The following is a 19,851-nucleotide window of genomic DNA, read 5'->3' on the forward strand; positions in this document are numbered from 1 at the left end:
AAGGCTATTTACAATTTGTACAGAAACCAGATGGCAGTTATAAGAGTCGAGGGGCATGAAAGGGAAGCAGTGGTTGGGAAAGGAGTGAGACAGGGTTGTAGCCTCTCCCCGATGTTATTCAATCTGTATATTGAGCAAGCAGTAAAGGAAACAAAAGAGAAATTCGGAGTAGGTATTAAGATTCATGGAGAAGAAATAAAAACTTTGAGGTTTGCCGATGTCATTGTAATTCTGTCAGAGACAGCAAAGGACTTGGAAGAGCAGTTGAACGGAATGGACGGTGTCTTGAAAGGAGGATATAAGATGAACATCAACAAAAGCAAAACGAGGATAATGGAATGTAGTCAAATTATATCGGGTGATGCTGAGGGGATTGGATTAGGAAATGAGACACTTAAAGTAGTAAAAGAGTTTTGCTATTTAGGGAGTAAAATAACTGATGATGGTCGAAGTAGAGAGGATATAAAATGTAGACTGGCAATGGCAAGGAAATCGTTTCTGAAGAAGAGAAATTTGTTAACATCGAGTATAGATTTAAGTGTCAGGAAGTCGTTTCTGAAAGTATTTGTATGGAGTGTAGCCATGTATGGAAGTGAAACATGGACGATAACCAGTTTGGACAAGAAGAGAATAGAAGCTTTCGAAATGTGGTGCTACACAAGAATGCTGAAGATAAGGTGGGTAGATCACGTAACTAATGAGGAGGTATTGAATAGTATTGGGGAGAGGAGAAGTTTGTGGCACAACTTGACTAGAAGAAGGGATCGGTTGGTAGGACATGTTTTGAGGCATCAAAGGATCACAAATTTAGCATTGGAGGGCAGCGTGGAGGGTAAAAATCGTAGCGGGATACCAAGAGATGAATACACTAAGCAGATTCAGAAGGATGTAGGTTGCAGTAGGTACTGGGAGATGAAGAAGCTTGCACAGGATAGAGTAGCATGGAGAGCTGCATCAAACCAGTCTCAGGACTGAAGACCACAACAACAACAACATATTGTTGGTAGGCATGTTATGGGGCGATATTTTGCTGGGTTTGCTGTGTCTGCTTAATCTTTAGGTTTGAGATAAGTTATTCCACGTGTAAGTGTATCAGGGACTGTGTATGTGTCTGCAATGTAACAGTTAAGTAATTTAGTTAGATGTGAATGTGTTGAGGTGAACTTTTTTAGCCAGAAATTTGCTATTTTATCTTTTCCAGGGGCTTTCCAATTGTGCGTAGAATTAATTGCTCGGGTGACTTCATGTTGCAAAATTATCACTTCAGGCATTTGTGGTATCGTCTTGTATGTGTCTGTTTCTGCTTGTATCCACCGTGCATGTCTGTTATGTTATACCAGGTTTGCTGCAGAAGTGTTCCATTTCTGTTATGTTTGGTGGATTGTCTATTTTAATGTGTGTGTTATCTATTGTCTGATAAAATTTCTTTTGGTTTGTGTTGAATGTTTGGTTTTGTTTCCTTCTATTTTCACTTTTTTTGCATCTTCTAAGTCGTTTGGCCAATGCTTGTAATTTCTGCTTCTTTTCATCTAATTGCTCTATCGCTTCTTGGTGTGAGATTTTACCTAACCTTTTTCGTGTTTTGTCTGATATTTCATTTCTTATAAGTTGTGTTAGCTGTTCGATATATTTTCTCAGTTTTTCTATTCTGATCTGTAGCCTGTGTTGCCATGCTGGTTTTGTGGGTCTCTTCTGTGTGTTGGTTGGTTCTGACTCTGCCTAGTGTGTATATTTAGTCTAGTGAGTGCTCCTATATAAACCAGTAGTTGTATTTTCATTTATTTTGTTGTGTATGATTGTGTTGATAGTTGTTATTGTTGTTTCGACTTTTGGGTTATATGGGGGTCGGTGCAAGAATGGTCTAATGTCTGTATTTGTGTTTTTGTATTCTATATATGTTAGCTGAAATTTTTCTTCTATATCTAACATGTGTGTCACTTTGTGTTCTATTTGTGCTTATTCTGGTGGCTGTCTTAAGATTTCGTTTCCCTCTGATTGTTTAATTGATGCATGTTGTTCTTTGTTTGTTTGCTCTGGAATGTTTGAGTCTATTACTGTATTTTCTTCTTCTTCTGATTGCACATTATTTTGTTCCAGTATTTGTTGTACTTTTTGTTTGATGTTTTCTAATTCTGACTGGGGTATCCTGTTATTTTTGATTATTACATGGATCTGATTAGCTAGTCGCTGTTCTGTTAAAATTTTTAATTCTGGGTATCTGGTAATAAATTTGGTGTATACTTGTGATCTGTAACCAGTTGTGTTGGTTCCTAAGTTTGTTGCTTGTTAATAACAGAACATGAGGTGTCGGTTAACTTCGTCTGACCATCTCATCCTCTGTCTCTGTTTTCCTTCTAGGGTGGTTGCAGGAAGCATATCCTGCAAAACACCTCTATTTGGATTTAAATCATTTTCCGTGTGGCTAGCAGTGTCGTTACCATTGTGGACATGCATAGGGTTCAAACGTCGTCCCCGACCATGACAGCGCTTGTCCAAGGCTTCATTAGTTCTCTCCTGAACCAACTAATCACACTAAAAGGGGGGTTAGCCCTATTAGTGGTTTGTTCTTTTCGTCACCTTTTACGACTGGCAGAACATACTGGAGGCCTATTCTTTTCCCAGTCCTCCGCGGGGTTTATTATTATTATTATTATTATCACGATTTCTGAAACGGCCTTGGTTTCAGTAATTTTGTGGACCTCGACAAGCAACATCCACATTAAGTGGAATCACAGGATATTTCCAGAGCACTTACACCGGCTACATATAAACCAAACACCAGCTTGTTCTTGTGACGATACTACTCAGGGAGGTACCGAAGTATATAATGTCAATACAGAAAATATAGTGAGGCGAGGAACAAGTTTTTAGCATTTGCTATCGAGAATAAAATCCCACAACCAATGTCAGTGAAGTCCTTGCTATCCGAACCCAACATTAAAACCTACAACAATGTACTCTAATATTTATATGCAATGGACAGATAAAAATATAAAATTTAATAATAAACAGGAAAAGCGAAGCTACACTAAAAGAAGCGTATATTGAGTGCACAAAGATATTATTATTACGCAGCAGTGACTAAATGGTATCTAACGGAAGTCGAAGCAAACAAAACAAACGAACAAACAATTCATGCATTCTGTCCTACCCTTCCACTTTTTTCCGTATCTGTATTGTTGCGTAGCAAACAAAAAATTTGTTGTCAAGATACTTTCACTGTGATCTGTCACTGCACTGAAGTGGTTTGATATGCAAAAAGTCTCTCTAAAACCTGAATAATCGTCATCATCTCTTTAAGAATCATAGTAGAAATAAAAAAAGGAGGTAAAATCCAAGTATTTATAATGTCGTCAAGAACCACCACAAGTGCGGCATCAGTAGAAGAGGTCACGGTAAGGCTTCGAAATACATTACTGGCGGATACGTAGGCGATTTTAAGACAAGTGGTTCTGTGCGTGTTCGTACACTACTTCGTAGTTTATGGTTGCTATGAAATTTATGTATGTGCAGCTGTTTACTGACTTAATAATCATTTGTATAACCATCTGACGATGCCTATACAATACAACGGCTGTCTACAGGCAAATAAATATGAAATATATGTGAAATACATTGTTAGCCGCTCCAAGCGGAAGATTCGCTCTGTCGAGGCTCATCGTTCAGTTGACAATGTGTATACGATTAATCCTAGTGCGGGCGCACCTAGTATGTGTAGCACGCTAGCTACAAACAACATTGCCTTGTACCGCTGCATTGATGTTTTACAATTGCGATCCCATACCTCCTCATTCATTACTGCTTAAGCTGTCAGTGTGATAAGTTATGTTGTCTTTCATCCAAGTGAGCATCAGTAATATAATATAAACTGGGAGCTACGTGATAACAAATTTACAGTTCGTTCAAGGAAATGACCCACGTTACGAGCAAGTGGCAGAATCCCACAATGAGGCAGTTGTCTACGAGATGATTAGTATTTGAATAAGTGGTTGGAGACCTGACGCAGTTGCGCTGTTTAATGTTTCGAGGGGTCACTACTGTGGGGTTAACACTTGCACACGGCAATAGAGTAATATAATGAAACTTTGTTTTATCATTGTTTTAATTGAAGAGTGTTTCAGCTCATGAATGTAAGGTTATGTTATCGTTGTTTGAGTAAAGTGTGCAATATAAAGACAGCTCTTATTTACATGTGTACAACTACGCCGCGCCCTCGCGCATGTAATGAAAAACGGCGTACCCGCTCGAGGGTTAAAGGTATATTTTTCATATTTGTCTGGAACTTAACGAACGTTCTGCGTAACATATTTCAGTATAAGTCAGTGACCATGAGCTACAGTTGTGTTCGGTATTCTGCAAATTTTGACAGCGATACCATGTTTGGTAAATAATGAGAAAAGTGAATGCAGACTTCCCATATTACAGGGTTATTGTGATACTTGAATTTTTTTGCCACTTTTGACCTGTTTGTTCTAAGTTAATTCTCACTGCGATGTAAACGTGGGTCATAAGAAGTCAGTTGCTGAGGTGTCAGATTGTGCTGTGTGCATATTATGTTCCACGTACTCACTTGCGTAAGAGCTGATTTGTGTGTGTGTTAATGGAGGAAGCACAATAGTTTCTCATTTCAAGAAGATGTAACAGAGGCAGACAAACACACATGCAAATATCAACAGACATATTAATGTAAATAAATAAACTTGTAAATGAGAACAAATTCTCGACACGTGCTTATTGCAGAAACACAATGAAAGGTGGAGGATCATGTATTTATCTTAAGAACGGCATTGAATTTAAAGTCAGAAATGATATTATCATGCTAAGTGTAGACAAAGACTTTGAAGTGTCAGCAATAGAGATAGTTGCTATAAATATGCCCAAGAAATTAACTATATTATGTGTGTATCGTTCTCTCAGTGGTAATTTTGAGATATTCTTTTCAAAACTTATACAAAGCCTAGAACTAGCTCTGACTCTGAAACATAATATCCTTTTGTGTGGGGACATTAACATAAATGCAACTAAAACAGATGACACCAGTAACATATTTATGAATATCCTACATAGTTTTGGTCTATCATCACTAGTCAACTGTGCAACAAGAATAACCACACATTCATCATTTACCATTGACCATGTAGCTACAGATGTAGGCAGAGAAAACTGTGATGTACTTGTAAAACTCTGGGACTGTCTGACCATCTATGTCAGATTATAAAAGTAAAAGCTTGTGTAAAAAAGAATCAAAACTGCATGTATATAAAAGAGTCTACTCTCCATCAGCTTTGCAAGAGTTTTCCTTAAAGTTAGCACATGAAAGTTGGGAAGGAGTATACATAGAAACTAAAGTGAATAGCAAGTTCTCCAATTTTATGTCTGAGTTTAAATTAAAATTTGGAGAAACATTCCCCAAAGCATTAATTCCCATTGGAACACCCACCAACAATAAATGGATTACTAAAGGAATTAGAAAAAGCTCTCAAACTTCTAAATACCTAAACTCCATTAAAAAGGACAATAGTGATCCAGTTTTTTTGCACTACTACAAAAACTACAAAAGGATCTACAGGAAGCTACTCAACACTGCAAAAAAATCAGCCAACGATAAGTTCATAAATTTAGCCAATAATAAAAGTAAAGCTACATGGGCAGTAGTGAAACAAGAAACAGGAACTGTGAAGCAGAGAGTTACAAACACACAAATCAGGAACTAGGAAAATTTAGAAAGTGACCTGAAAGAATTAGCAAATTATGTGAATACCTACTTTAGCAGCATTGCAACGAACTTACAGGAAATTTTTCCAAAAGGTGCTAATCAACCAATACAGAAGCATATAGCAAACTCAATGGTATTGCTTCGAACTACTGAGGAGAATGTATGCAATGTTGTAAGGCAATTAAAGAACAAAAACTCGGCAGGTTTAGATGAAATCCCAATGTATGTGCTGAAAAAATGCATAAATGGTATCAAAGCTCCACTAACAGAAATCATAAATGAATCCTTCAAAACTGGTTGCTTCCTTGACTATCTAAAGCATGCCAAAATTTTACCAGTTCACAAGAAAGGTGACGTAGAAAACATTGAAAACTACAGACCAATAGCCCTATTGTCTTGCTTTTCCCAAGTGATAGAAACAATAATGAGAAACAGGCTTTTGAGCTATCTAAGTAAATTCAACCTCCTCTGCAATGACCAGCATGGTTTCAGGCCTGGTAGAGGTACAGAATGTGCAATAGCACAATTTGCAAAAACAGTTTTAGAAGCACTAGATGAGAACAGCTATGTAACTGACCTTTTCCTAGACCTGTCTAAAGCATTTGCTACAGTTGACCACCATAAGCTGTCGCTGCAGCTAAAGAAGCAAACACCAAATGGAACCAGTTTTTTTCTTTATTCAATTGTTATTATGATGTTACATGTCCTGTTAGCAAAGGGCTTGTCAAAAAGCAACAAAAAAAGAAAAGATGGGTGACTGGAGAAGTAATCCATGCCAGAAATAATCTGAGAGTGTATTATGACCTCTCCAAACAAAAAAATACTGAGGCCTACAACACACTGTATAAAATAAAAAAGAAAGAGTACTGTCGTTTTATCAGAGAAACTAAAGCATCATTCATCAGGACGTCTATAGATAAGCAAAAGAACTACTCAAAAGGTTTATGATCTTTCATTAATGAAGAGAGAGGAAAAGTAACAAATCGGGCAGAGGACATCTGCCCACTGATGAGTGGGAAAAGCAATGCAAACCCTCTAGAAATACTTTTAACAGATATTATATTACTGTAACAGACGAATTAATAAGACAAAATAAAACAAATGCAGTAAGTAAATTGTTAACCCCCCCCCACATACAAATCATACTATGGTTTTCGTACCTACAACAGATACAGAAGTGTCAAACCTAATACAACAACTTAAAATTAAACATTCATCTGGCTTGGATGGTGTCACACCACATCTCATAAAGGAATGAAGAGAATGTACATTAAAACCACTGACACACATGCTGAATGCTCTGATAGAAGAGGGTATATTTCCAGATTCACTGAAAGTAAGTAAAGTGAAGTCAATATTTAAGAAAGGGAACAGGGATGAATTAGGAAATTACAGGCCAATATCATTGATCTCAACATTTGCTAAAATCTATGAAATGATAATAAACAGTAGAATTGTAAGTTTTATAACAAAGTACAGTATACTGCATTCACCACAACATGGGTTCAGAGAAGGAAAGTCAACAAAAACAGCATCAACAGATATAATTGAGCACATTCTTAATTTACTTGAGAGGGAACAAAAGACTTGTGGGATTTTTATGGACCTATCTAAGGCCTTTGATTGTGTTAACCACTTAAGATTAATGATGAAATTATATCAGTAGGGAATTAGAGGAAAATGCTATGACATACTTAAATCATACATTACAGATAGGAAACAATGCACAGAAATCAGACATACTAGTGGGGGAAGTATAACAAACTACAGATCAGAATTGCAAACAGTTAAACACGGTGTGCCACAAGGGTCGGTGCTTGGGCCAATACTATTTATACTCTACCTAAATGACTTCCTTTGCTATATAAATCAGAAACTTATAATGTATGATGATGACACAACGATCATTTGCGCAGCTGACACAAAGGAGGAGCTTGAGAAGGAAGCACTCCTGAATATCGAAAATGCAAATAAATATTTAACACAAAACAACCTGTTTATGAATCAGTCTAAAACGATGAATGTAGTATTTCAGACCAAGCATAGTGAAAATTATAATATAAATGGAAAGACTATTAAAGAAGTAACCAGCACAAACTTTCTAGGAACTGTAATAGACAAACATTTGGCACAGGGGGAGCACATAGATGCACTGTGTAAAAAGATAAACAAACAGATCTACAGCATGCATAAAACAGCTAAGACTGTGGATGATAAAGTCTTCAGATCAATGTATTATGGACTTGTCTTCCCACTTTTGTCTTAAATGCACAAGCTGGGAAGTGCACAAGCTGGCTACTTAAAAAGAATATTCACAATTCAGAAAACGGCAGTGAGATGCATTGCAGAAATACCACCAAGACAGTCCTGTAGGCAAGCTTTTGTACACTATGACAGTATATTCACTGTACATATACCAAGGCATAATGGCAGTAAGGTCAAGCGATAAACACTTCCTAAATAAAGATGTACACAAACAAGGTAAAACAGGAAATGAAAATTACTACACGATAAACATAAATCTAAAACTGTCTATGACTGCCCCTGAAGAAGCAGGCAAAAGGCTTTTTAATAAACTCCCCAAAATCATTAAAACAGAAACAGACCTAAAATGTTTTAAAAATCATTTGAAACTATATCTCACAGAGAAATGTATATACAGTTTGAGTGAATACTAAGATGGTTTTTAAATATGTTATATCATTCCTGAAATGCACCTTTAAAAATTATCATTTCTGTTTGTTTGGATTTGTATGTAATGTGAAACATGTAGTACCCTTGTATGCTCATAGACTATTTCTGTTTAATTATTTGTTTCATTTATATTTAATGAAATCAAGTTTGATGTTAATAGCCTATTGTATGACACACCCAATACTCTCAGCTGGATTTCCAGCTGGAGTTCATGGGCAAAAAATTAATAAATAAATTAGAGGTACTAGGAGTAAGGGGAGTGGTTCTCAAATGGTTTCATTCATATCTAGAAAACAGATTAGTCATTAGAGATCACACATGTCTCCAGTGGATCAAAGTACATTGAGAAACATATATCTGATCCACAATATATCAATATTGGGGTCCCTCAAGGAAGTGTACTAGGCTCTGTATTATTTCTGGTATATATAAATGATTTCCCGCAACATGTCAGCCATGGAGAGAAGATATTGTTTGCGGATGACAGCAACATAGTAATCACCAGTAAGACACCACCACAAATGTTGGAAAATTGTACTTAAGTGCTGAGGGATGTTCACAAATTGTCTCAGGAAAACAAAGTAACTTTCAACGTAAAGAAAACAAATACAATATGCTTTAGAATGAACAGAAAACAGAGTCCCTTAAATTTAAAACTAGATAACATCTCCATAGATGATGTACCTACAACAAAATTCTTAGGGTTGCACATTGACAGCCAAATGAAGTGGAATGAACATGCAATGAAACTCTCGAAAAAGATATCCACAACATGTTATGCACTTAGAGTTCTTGTATCTGCATGCAGTAGTGAATGTTTGAGAACTGTATACTTTAGTTATGTTCATTCAGTAATCAGTTATGGTATTATTTTCTGGGGAAACTGTGCTCAGAATTTACAAACAGTATTTAAAATGCAAAAGAGAGCAGTAAGAATTATAAAAAAAGCTGTTAGTGGGCCCACTGCAGAGCACTTTTCAAAATGTTAGAAATTCTAACTGTTCCTTGTGAATTTTTATTCCAAACCATAGTGTACATCAAGAAAAATATAGAAAATCATAGCACAAATAGCAGTTTTCATAACTATAGTACGAGAACAAGTCACTGTCTTCACCTAGACAGAAAGAATAAACGTAAGACTCAAAATAGCTTCTTGTATGAAAGTGTAAAACTGTATAATAAACTGCCCCAGAAAATAAAAGAAGCAGATAACGTACCACTTTAGGAGAAATCTTAAATTGTTTTTGCAGGAACACTGCTTTTACACTATAAGTGAATTGCTTAGTACAAAATGATTGTAAATAGCTTTTGTTTCACAATATTTTGATAAGGAGCAAAAATGATTGTAAATAACTTACATGTCACAATGTTTAACTACATGTAACAACAAACTGTATAAATATATGAATGCATGCAACTGACAACATCCATACAGCTGGCGAAGAGTTCTCGGGCTTCCAGCCGGGTGGCGGTGTCTTCAAACAGCGACGTTTCGACGAGTGACATACTCATCATCTTCTGGCGAAGATGATGAGTATGTCACTCGTCGAAACGTCGCTGTTTGAAGACACCGCCACCCGGCTGGAAGCCCGAGAACTCTTCGCCAGCTGTATACGCCGGGAAAGCATACACTCACATTTAACATCCATACATTTGTAAAATGTCCACGGATGGCTAAATAAATAAAATAAAAAAAAATTAAAAAAAATGAGTAGGTTAACTGGTCCAGTGTTCATTATTTAAATCATGCTTATTTAAATCAGGCTTTCCCGAAACGTGTGGTATGATGAACAAAATTAAGCTCTACCGGGTTTTCCTTTGTAAAGGAACATTTGAAAATAGTTACGTATTTCAGCTTTTGCTTTGCAACCTTCAATTTCAGTTCCTGTCTCATTTCCTAAGTACTGGACACTAACTTTGGTGCCACTAACAGCCTTTACATATGGGTAGAATTTCTTTGGGTTTTGCGAAAGATCATTTGACAATATTCTGCTGTGGTAATTATTGAAGGCTTAATGTATTGCCCTCTTGGCAGCCGAACATATTTCATTCAGCATCTCTCTGTCCATAGGTGTAGCTCTTTTTGACACCTATGAAGCAGTAGTCTTTGTTTCTTTAGAAGTTTCTTTGCAGTGACTACATATGGAAATTCCCTCCTCATTATGAACTGTTCCACTGGGTATATATCTATCCAATGCATGGTCATTTATTGTTTTAAACTTGAGCCAGAGTTCCCATACATGTTCTTGCCCTTTTCAGCCACCTTTATGTACCTATTATTATGTGTGCTTCACTATTTTTCAGGAGTGCTTCGAATTCTGACACTATGTTGCAAATGCTTTGGCAGTTAACCACTAGGTTTCTGATACTCTCACCTGTGGGAGGAATTTCTTTTGATCTTCTAGGTTTCCTACAAGCATTGTTATCTGGACTGGATGGATAATTGCCTATCTAAAAGACCCTCTGATGTGTAGTGCACACTTGAGCCACTTTTCACAGAACTTGTGACGTCTCGGGTTCAGTCCTTCCACTCGACTCAGAACCAAGGGCCACGATTAGTTTTGGGGACAGTGCTGCATACTATGAACTTAGTTGAAACTCCGTTACAAGGCTGGTCCTCTCACCCTTCTCTGCCAGTCACTGGAATAATCTAGTATGACCTCGGAGCTCAGACCACAGGCATCATTTGTTCCATTGTGCACCACAATCTGCAGTAGCTTGCAACCTGTTCCCTCAGTGGCTGCCAGAATAGCATCTTTAACATGTTGATTGAAGTCCCCAAACATACACACTGAGTGCACCTGGTGCCCTTTCCTGTCCGTTCATGATGATACTTGAAATGGATGATACGGAAATAAATTTTATTTTAGTGCTATTCACTTCAGTAGAGATGATTTGTTGAGATAAAATTAGTGAAGTTCTGGTGAGCAGAAGAGAACCAAGTTGCTGTATGTAACTCATTATGCACATGTGCTCAGGGGATACAATGGCGAAGAGTCAGTGTCATGATTTAAAATGCTTAAATCTCCTAGTAAAATGTTGAAATGCGCATTTTGGAATACAAATATCAAGCACAGCCTGTGAAGTGGAATATTGTACTTGTCATATTGCAACATGTGCAGTTCAATGCTTTATTGGCAAATTGAGCATTTTAATGGTGCCACAGACACATTTGTACCACATGTCATGTGAGGATGTTCATATGGAGTGAAACCAACGGCGTAATAAATGCCCATAAAATAAAGATTGAGATGGTTTTCATAACATTCATATTAAGCACTTGTGGAAGCACGTGATCAAATATTAACCTCCGTTCCATTTGTTTGAGTTGGGTGAAGCATACATGCCATTAGCCACTTTTTCTATGTAGCAAATAATGAGCTTGCAGCATAAAACAGGAGCTTGGCTAAAAGATTTTATAAAACCAATTCAGTCACACGGACTCAGAAGTATCATGAATGTATTTCATTGAGCAAAGCTATAGCAAAATATAGTTCTGGTTTTAAGGAATTTGATGTTCATAAAATTCAGGTGAGTCCAGATGCTGCGGCATTCCAACAGACTACAGGACTTGTTGCTTGTGGCTGTGCCAACAAATGGTGGATGGCCTCTGTGCTATCAAGAGATTAAAGAGGAGAAATAATCCTGGTCATTAAGGAATAGAGAAACTGTAAATGTGAAAAAGACAAACTATAACCTTTTGACTAAATAAAAAACCCAGTGATACCATAATATAAGTAAATAATGATGTACTAGATTGTGTAACAGTTACCAGATTCTTGGAGATGAATGTAGATTGTCAGTTGAAATGGACAGAACATGTGAGAATTTTGGCAAAGAAGGTATCCTCAGCATGTTATGTCCTGCAGATCTTTGCACTGTGTGGAGCATTTCATGCCTCAAAGTAGCCTACTTTGGATACATGCATTCAATCCTCAGTTGTGGGATAATGTTTTGATGAATAAGTGCTGGGAAAATACAGACTATTTTCAAGATACAGAAAGTAACTGAATGAATAGTAACAAATAGCAGTAACAGGGCACTTGTAAAGATTTATTCAAAGAGGTAGACATTCTGACAGTTTGGCGTGTGAATACATCTATCAATACATGACCATGAACCGAATCCAGACAGTATTTACATCTAAACAGAAGAAACAAGTCAAAAGCTCAAAATAGTGTGTCATACTCTGGAACAGAATTGTACAACACTCTGCCACAAAGATGCAAATGGTCCCCACACCTTTCAACAAAGCCATAAAAGTCATTTACTAAATAATAGCTACTACACTGTGAATGGGTATTTAAAATAATTATAGATTGTAACTTAATGTTCATAAACATTGCACTATGTAAAAGTTTTGTGATATGATTAGAAAAGTAGAACTAGGTAAAATACTGAGAGGAATGTTTATATTATTGAGAAATATATGTACAAACCCCCCCCCCCCCACCCCACCCCACCCCAAGAACCATGGACCTTGCCGTTGGTGGGGAGGCTTGCGTGCCTCAACGATACAGATAGCCGTACTGTAGGTGCAACCACAACGGAGCGGTATCTGTTGAGAGGCCAGACAGTCGTGGTTCCTGAAGAGGGGCAGCAGCCTATTCAGTAGTTGCAGGGGCAACAATCAGGATGATTGACTGATTTGGCCTTGTAACACTAACCAAAACGGCCTTGCTGTGCTGGTACTGCAAACGGCTGAAAGCAGGGGGAAACTACGGCCGTAATTTTTCCCCGAGGACATGCAGCTTTACTGTATGGTTAAATGATGATGGCGTCCTCTCGGGTAAAATATTCCGGAGGTAAAATAGTCCCCCATTCGGATCTCCAGGCGGGGACTACTCAGGAGGACGTCATTATCAGGAGAAAGAAAACTGGCGTTCTACGGATCGGAGTGTGGAATGTCAGATCCCTTAATCGAGCATGTAGGTTAGAAAATTTAAAAAGGGAAATGGATAGGTTAAAGTTAGATATAGTAGGAATTAGTGAAGTTTGCTGGCAGGAGGAACAAGACTTTCGGTCAGGCGAATAGAGGGTTATAAATACAAAACCAAATAGGGGTACTGCAGGAGTCGGTTTAATAATGAATAAAAAAATAGGAGTGTGGGTAAGCTACTACAAACAGCATAGTGAACGCATTATTGAGGCCAAGATAGACACGAAGCCCACACCTACTACAGTAGTACAAGTTTATATGCCTACTGGCTCTGCAGATGAAGAAGAAATTGAAGAAATATATGATGAAATAATATAAATTATTCAGATAGTGAAGGGAGATGAAAATTTAATAGTCGTGGGTGACTGGAATTCGGTAGTAGGAAAAGGGAGAGAAGGAAACGTAGTAGGTGAATATGGATTGGGGCTAAGAAATGAAAGAGGAAGCTGCCTGATAGAATTTTGCACAGAGCACAACTTAATCATAGCTAACACTTGGTTCAAGAATCATAAAAGAAGGTTGTGTACATGGAAGAAGCCTGGAGATACTGACATGTTACAGATAGATTACATAATGGTAAGACAGAGATTTAGGAACCAGGTTTTAAATTGTAAGACATTTCCAGGGGAAGAGGTGGACTCTGATCACAATCTATTGGTTATGAACTGTAGATTAAAACTGAAGAAACTGCAAAAAGGTGGGAATTTAAAGAGATGGGACCTGGATAAACTGACTAAACCATAGGTTGTACAGAGTTTCAGGGAGAGCATAAGGGAACAATTGACAGGAATGGGGGAAAGAAATACAGTAGAAGAAGAATGGGTAGCTCTGAGGCATGAAGTAGTGAAGGCAGCAGATGATCAAGTAGGTAAAAAGACGAGGGCTCGTAGAAATCCTTGGGTAACAGAAGAAATATTGAATTTAATTGATGAAAGGAGAAAATATAAAAATGCAGTAAATGAAGCAGGCAAAAAGGAATAGAGAAGTCTCAAAAATGAGATCGACAGGAAGTGCAAAATGGCTAAGCAGGGATGACTAGAGAACAAATGTAAGGATGTAGAGGCTTATCTCACTAGGGGTAAGATAGATACTGCCTACAGGAAAATTAAAGAGACCCTTGGGGAAAAGAGAGCCACTTGTATGAATATCAAGAGCTCAGATGGAAGTTCTAAGCAAAGAAGGGAAAGCAGAAAGGTGGAAGGAGTATATAGAGGGTCTATACAAGGGCGATGTACTTGAGGACAATATTATGGAAATGGAAGAGGATGTAGATGAAGATGAAATGGGAGATACGATACTGCGTGAAGAGTTCGACAGAGCACTGAAAGACCTGAGCCGAAACAAGGCCCCGGGAGTAGACAACATTCCATTAGAACTACTGACGGCCTTGGGAGAGCCAGTCCTGACAAAACTCTACCATCTGGTGAGCAAGATCTATAAGACAGGGGAAATACCCTCAGATGTCAAGAAGAATATAATAATTCCAATCCCAAAAAAGGCAGGTGCTGACAGATGTGAAAATTACCAAACAATCAGTTTAATAAGTCACAGATGCAAAATACTAATGCGTATTCTCTACAGGCGAATGGAAAAACTGGTAGTAGCTGACCTCGGGGAAGATCAGTTTGGATTCCGTAGAAATATTGGAACACGTGAGGCAATACTGACCCTACGACTTATCTTAGAAGCTAGATTAAGGAAAGGCAAACCTACATTTCTAGCATTTGTAGACTTACAGAAAGCTTTTGACAATGTTGACTGGAATACTCTCTTTCAAATTCTGAAGGTGGCAGGGGTAAAATAGAGGGAGGGAAAGACTATTTACAATTTGTACAGAAACCAGATGGCAGTTATAAGAGTCAAGGGGCATGAAAGAGAAGCAGTGGTTGAGAAGGGAGTGAGACAGTGTTGTAGCCTATCCCCGATGTTATTCAATCTGTATATTGAGCAAGCAGTGAAGGAAACAAAAGAAAAATTCGGAGTAGGTATTAAAATCCATGGAGAAGAAATAAAAACTTTGAGGTTCGCCGATGGCATTGTAATTCTGTCAGAGACAGCAAAGGACTTGGAAGAGCAGTTGAACAGAATGGACAGTGTCATTAAAGGAGGGTATAAGATGAACATCAACAAAAGCAAAACGAGGATAATGGAATGTAGTCCAATTAAGTCGGGTAATGCTGAGGGAATTACATTAGGAAATGAGACACTTAAGGTAGTAAAGGAGTTTTGCTATTTGGGGAGCAAAATAACTGATTATGGTCAAAGTGGAGAGGATATGAAATGTAGACTGGCAATGGTAAGGAAAGCGTTTCTGAAGAAGAGAAATTTGTTAACATCGAGTATAGATTTAAGTGTCAGGAAGTCGTTTCTGAAAGTAATTGTATGGAGCGTATACCATGTATGGAAGTGAAGCATGTACGACAACTAGTTTGGACAAGCTTTCGAAATGTGGTGCTACAGAAGAATGCTGAAGATTAGATGGGTAGATCATATAACTAATGAGGAGGTATTGAATAGAATTGGGGAGAAGAGAAGTTTGTGGCACAACTTGACTAGAAGAAGGGATCGGTTGGAAGGACATGTTCTGAGGCATCAAGTGATCACCAATTTAGTATTGGAGGGCAGGGTGGAGGGTAAAAATCGTAGAGGGAGACCAAGAGATGGATACACTATACAGATTCAGAAGGATGTGGGTTGCAGTAGGTACTGGGAGATGAAGGAGCTTGCACAGGATAGAGTAGCATGGAGAGCTGCATAAAATCAGTCTCAGGACTGAAGACCACAACAACAACATATGTACAAACATTTGAAGTCATCCATACAATGTATATTATTTTATAGATTAATGATTAAATGAATAAACCAATTTATACATCCTTGTGGGCCAACATTTTCTTTTTCATAAGTAAGGAAACCAGATAAATTGAATGCAATAAAAAAGCACTGGAAGATCGTATACACTATCAGGTGAGGAGCTGCAAAAAGCCTCTCGTTATATTGGAAAAGAATGTTGTTACATCAACCATCAGTCATTATTGCCTGGGAGAACTCCATTATTGCTTGAAAGAAAACCTGCAATACATAATTTTAGACTCAAATACAATTCATAGTTGATAGCCATACAGTCTTTCTTGTTGAAGATGAGTAAAAAAAAATCATCTTTGCAAGACACTCAAATTTAGCACATTGTCAATTAATAACAGCTTCATCACTGTTTAATAATTTGTGAGTCTGTGTTGTTATGGCCTACCTAGACAGGTTGGTGCTCCTCCTAGGTCTTTAAATTCAAAATACTTAAATAACACTGCTACAAGTTTTCTTTCATCGCATTGTTATTACATAAGACATAAAAATCATATACATACAGAGCAACAACTGTTCTTAATGAACACACAATGCTACTGAACCTTCTGGTTGCTTCATGAGAATGGTTTCCTCCCAAATACACATTAGACAAGCAGTTTTAATATCAAAGTCATTAATCTTAAGATCAAGATTTACTGCAAAACTAATGACAATTGTAAGAATATTAAATCTCATAAGTGGTGAAACTTTTGAGTAAATCCATTAACAACAAGTCTAGCATTATAGTGTGCTGTATGATCTTCATTTGTTTTCAACTTAAATAATCACTCGAAACTCATTCTGTAAATAATCACTCGTTAGTCACAATACTTTTACTCTTGGTTGGTTAGTCACATTGCTTTTACTCTTGGGTTGGTCCACAAGTTCCCAAACGCTATTGTTATGGAAACACTTTACTTCCTCTTTCATGGCCTTTATCCAGTCGTTTAACTCATTGACATGGCATCCTCCAGATTCACAGGATCTTCTCCCAAGCTGGAAAACTCATTCATCAGGTATGTGACATAATTTGGATACCCTTTGGGTCTGGGTACATGTCCTGCTCTTCTGACTGGCTGTTCAACTTCTGGAGGATCAGGGTCCATTGGCAGCATTTCAGTCTCCTCTATGTCTACCACTAAGTGAGCATCCAGGATGTAGCCTGGGTCTTGATTAGCATCTGCTTTGTTGCTCTCAGCACTGCTGACTTCCACTATTTCTTCTGCCTCACAACATTCAACGCATACTGGTCACTTGGCCAGAACATCCAGTAATCTTCATTTTCTGATGCTGCCCTGGTACTGTCAGTCATGCACTCATTCTTCAGAAAAACAACACTCCTGTCTTGCATAATTTTCTTGGGATTCTGTCAATCAATTAGTCTGTGATCTGTAGTCATTTGACAATACTCAACAAAACCAAATTCCTTAGCTTTGGCATCCTACTTTCTTCTTTTTTGAGGTGCTGTTTGAGAAGAGCTCAACAACCAAATAATTTCAAATGGTTCAAAGAAGACAACTTTTCCTTTCCATGATTCCTGTGGAGTCTTACCATTAAGTGTTATATGAGGAACACGGTTCTTTAAGAAAACGGCTGTGTTGCATGCCTCTGCCAGTACTGGTTAGGCGCACTATGCAATCTCACAAATTGATCTATTCACTACACCAATCTGTTCTGGACTATAGCACACACTAATCTGATGCTCTCTGAGAAATGAATAAAAATTAAGAGTTCACAAATTCACTGCTATTATCCAATCTAACAGCATTGATTTTTGGACCAACCACGTTTTCTATCCAAGTTTTGAGCACACAGAAAAAATAAAATATTTGGTCTTTACTCTTGAGAAAAAAACAATGTCTTTCTGGAATAATCACCCACTAGTACATAATGATGATGAAGTCCCATACTCATTGACAGAGTGTAGGGGAATGATGCGGGATACCCGCACCGCCGTACTAGGCAAGGTCCTAGTGGAGGTGGTTTGCCATTGCCTTCCTCTGACTGTAATGGGGATGAATGATGATGATGAAGACGACACAACAACACCCAGTCATCTCGAGGTAGGTGAAAATCCCTGATCCCGCCAGGAATCGAACCTGGGACCCCGCGCTCAGGAAGCGAGAACACTACTGCGAGACCACGAGCTGCGGCCTCTAGTACATAGATGTACTTGTTACATTAACTCATTTTAGCTTGAAAGATTTTACTAGTGCACCAAACATTTAGTTTATGTCACAATCTACAAAAACACACTTTGCTAAACAAAACAGTTACATTACTTGTTCCTCCAAAAACTCCATAGCAGAAGTGCTGCCAACCTCATTTGATAATTAAATACAGATATATATAACTGCAACACTACCCTTATTTAATGAAGAGAAAAAGAAGTAAAGAAGAAACAAATTGACAGAAAAGATCCTTTTTTTTGACATAAAACTAACAGTCTTGGTTTTTCCAGGGATTTAATCGGTATATCTGCTGGCTGATTCTCAGTTGAAATATGCTGAATGCCTAACTCTCAGATGAAAAAATTCTTAATGTGTTTTGTGCTATGGTGGATCTCAGGATTCTGTGCATTTTTCACTGTTGCCTGATTGTCAGTATTAAGGACTGGAACTTCCATCAACTTTCTCATTCCTCTAAAATGTCTGCATAGATAAATTACGTGCTTTCTGCATGGATAAATTATGTGCTTAACAGCTTCTGTTGCACTACTGGCTCTGCTTCTATTGTAGATGTGGCAATCATTGCCTATCTTTGACTGGGCCAGATGATAACTCCACTTGCATGTGTAATAACTACACCAGATGTTGGCCACCCAGTTTTGTGGCACTGTCCAAAGTCCTCATCACTGTAGCAATGTAATATGCCACTGAATAAATTTGAACAATAGATTGTGCTTAGGTCACATATACCTGCTACATACTGGAGTACTCGCTTTAGTCTTACTACAGCTGTTGTTGATGAGTTTGAGACAGGAAGATCATACTGTAAACTAACTAGGGTGTCTTTCCAAGGATCACGTACATCAGTGCTCCCAACTGCTTGTCAAAGGGGAAAGTTGCACTCCTCTGCATTCTTTCTTTCTGCTTGTAGGTATCCACATTGTTTACCATTTGTGTTGGTACAGGTTTGCACTCTTGAAAATTGAAATGTTCCAGAGTCTCTTTGCATAGGCTTGCTGACTTGAGGCACCATCATCAAAGTGTTTTATCTTGAATCTGAGGGAATACGATGCTGGCTTCACAGCAATCTTGAACTGAACCTTCAACTCATCAACAAACTTTGTGGAAACCTACTGATAACTCACCATAACTAACTTGTTGTCTACATAAAGAATGACTAACAGTTTCTTGCCACCTTCTTCTCTGATATGTAAGCAAATATCTGCATCACTTGCCTTGGAACCTGCTGTCGAAAGAAGTGCTCCGAAATTATGCCAACATCTCAATGTTTGCTTAAGTGCATATGAACTTTGCCTTAATGTGCAAACTCTCCCTGCACCATCATTGTAGTCTTCAGGCTGTTGCATAATACATTACTTTGTCTAGTTATCCGTACAATAATGCTGTGGACACATCAAACTGTGTGAGATGCATCTTCTCACCTGCAGCAACACTTAACATTGAACGAATTGCACTTAGCTTAGCTACTG

The 19,851-nt window shown here is 37.9% G+C and overlaps 1 protein-coding gene across 1 annotated transcript in view; it reads left to right on the plus strand.

Moving 5' to 3' along the window:
* The first annotated feature begins 3,220 nt into the window (after positions 1 to 3,220).
* Positions 3,221 to 19,851, plus strand: part of LOC124623079 — a 230,613-nt gene continuing 213,982 nt past the window's right edge. The window contains exon 1 of the mRNA XM_047148871.1: positions 3,221 to 3,395. Within this exon, the coding sequence (XP_047004827.1) occupies positions 3,348 to 3,395 (48 nt within the window). The 5' untranslated portion in view covers positions 3,221 to 3,347. The remainder of the gene's footprint in view (positions 3,396 to 19,851) is intronic.

This window comes from Schistocerca americana, chromosome 7, assembly GCF_021461395.2.
Source record: "Schistocerca americana isolate TAMUIC-IGC-003095 chromosome 7, iqSchAmer2.1, whole genome shotgun sequence".
In the NCBI taxonomy this organism is placed as follows: Eukaryota; Metazoa; Arthropoda; class Insecta; order Orthoptera; family Acrididae; genus Schistocerca; species Schistocerca americana.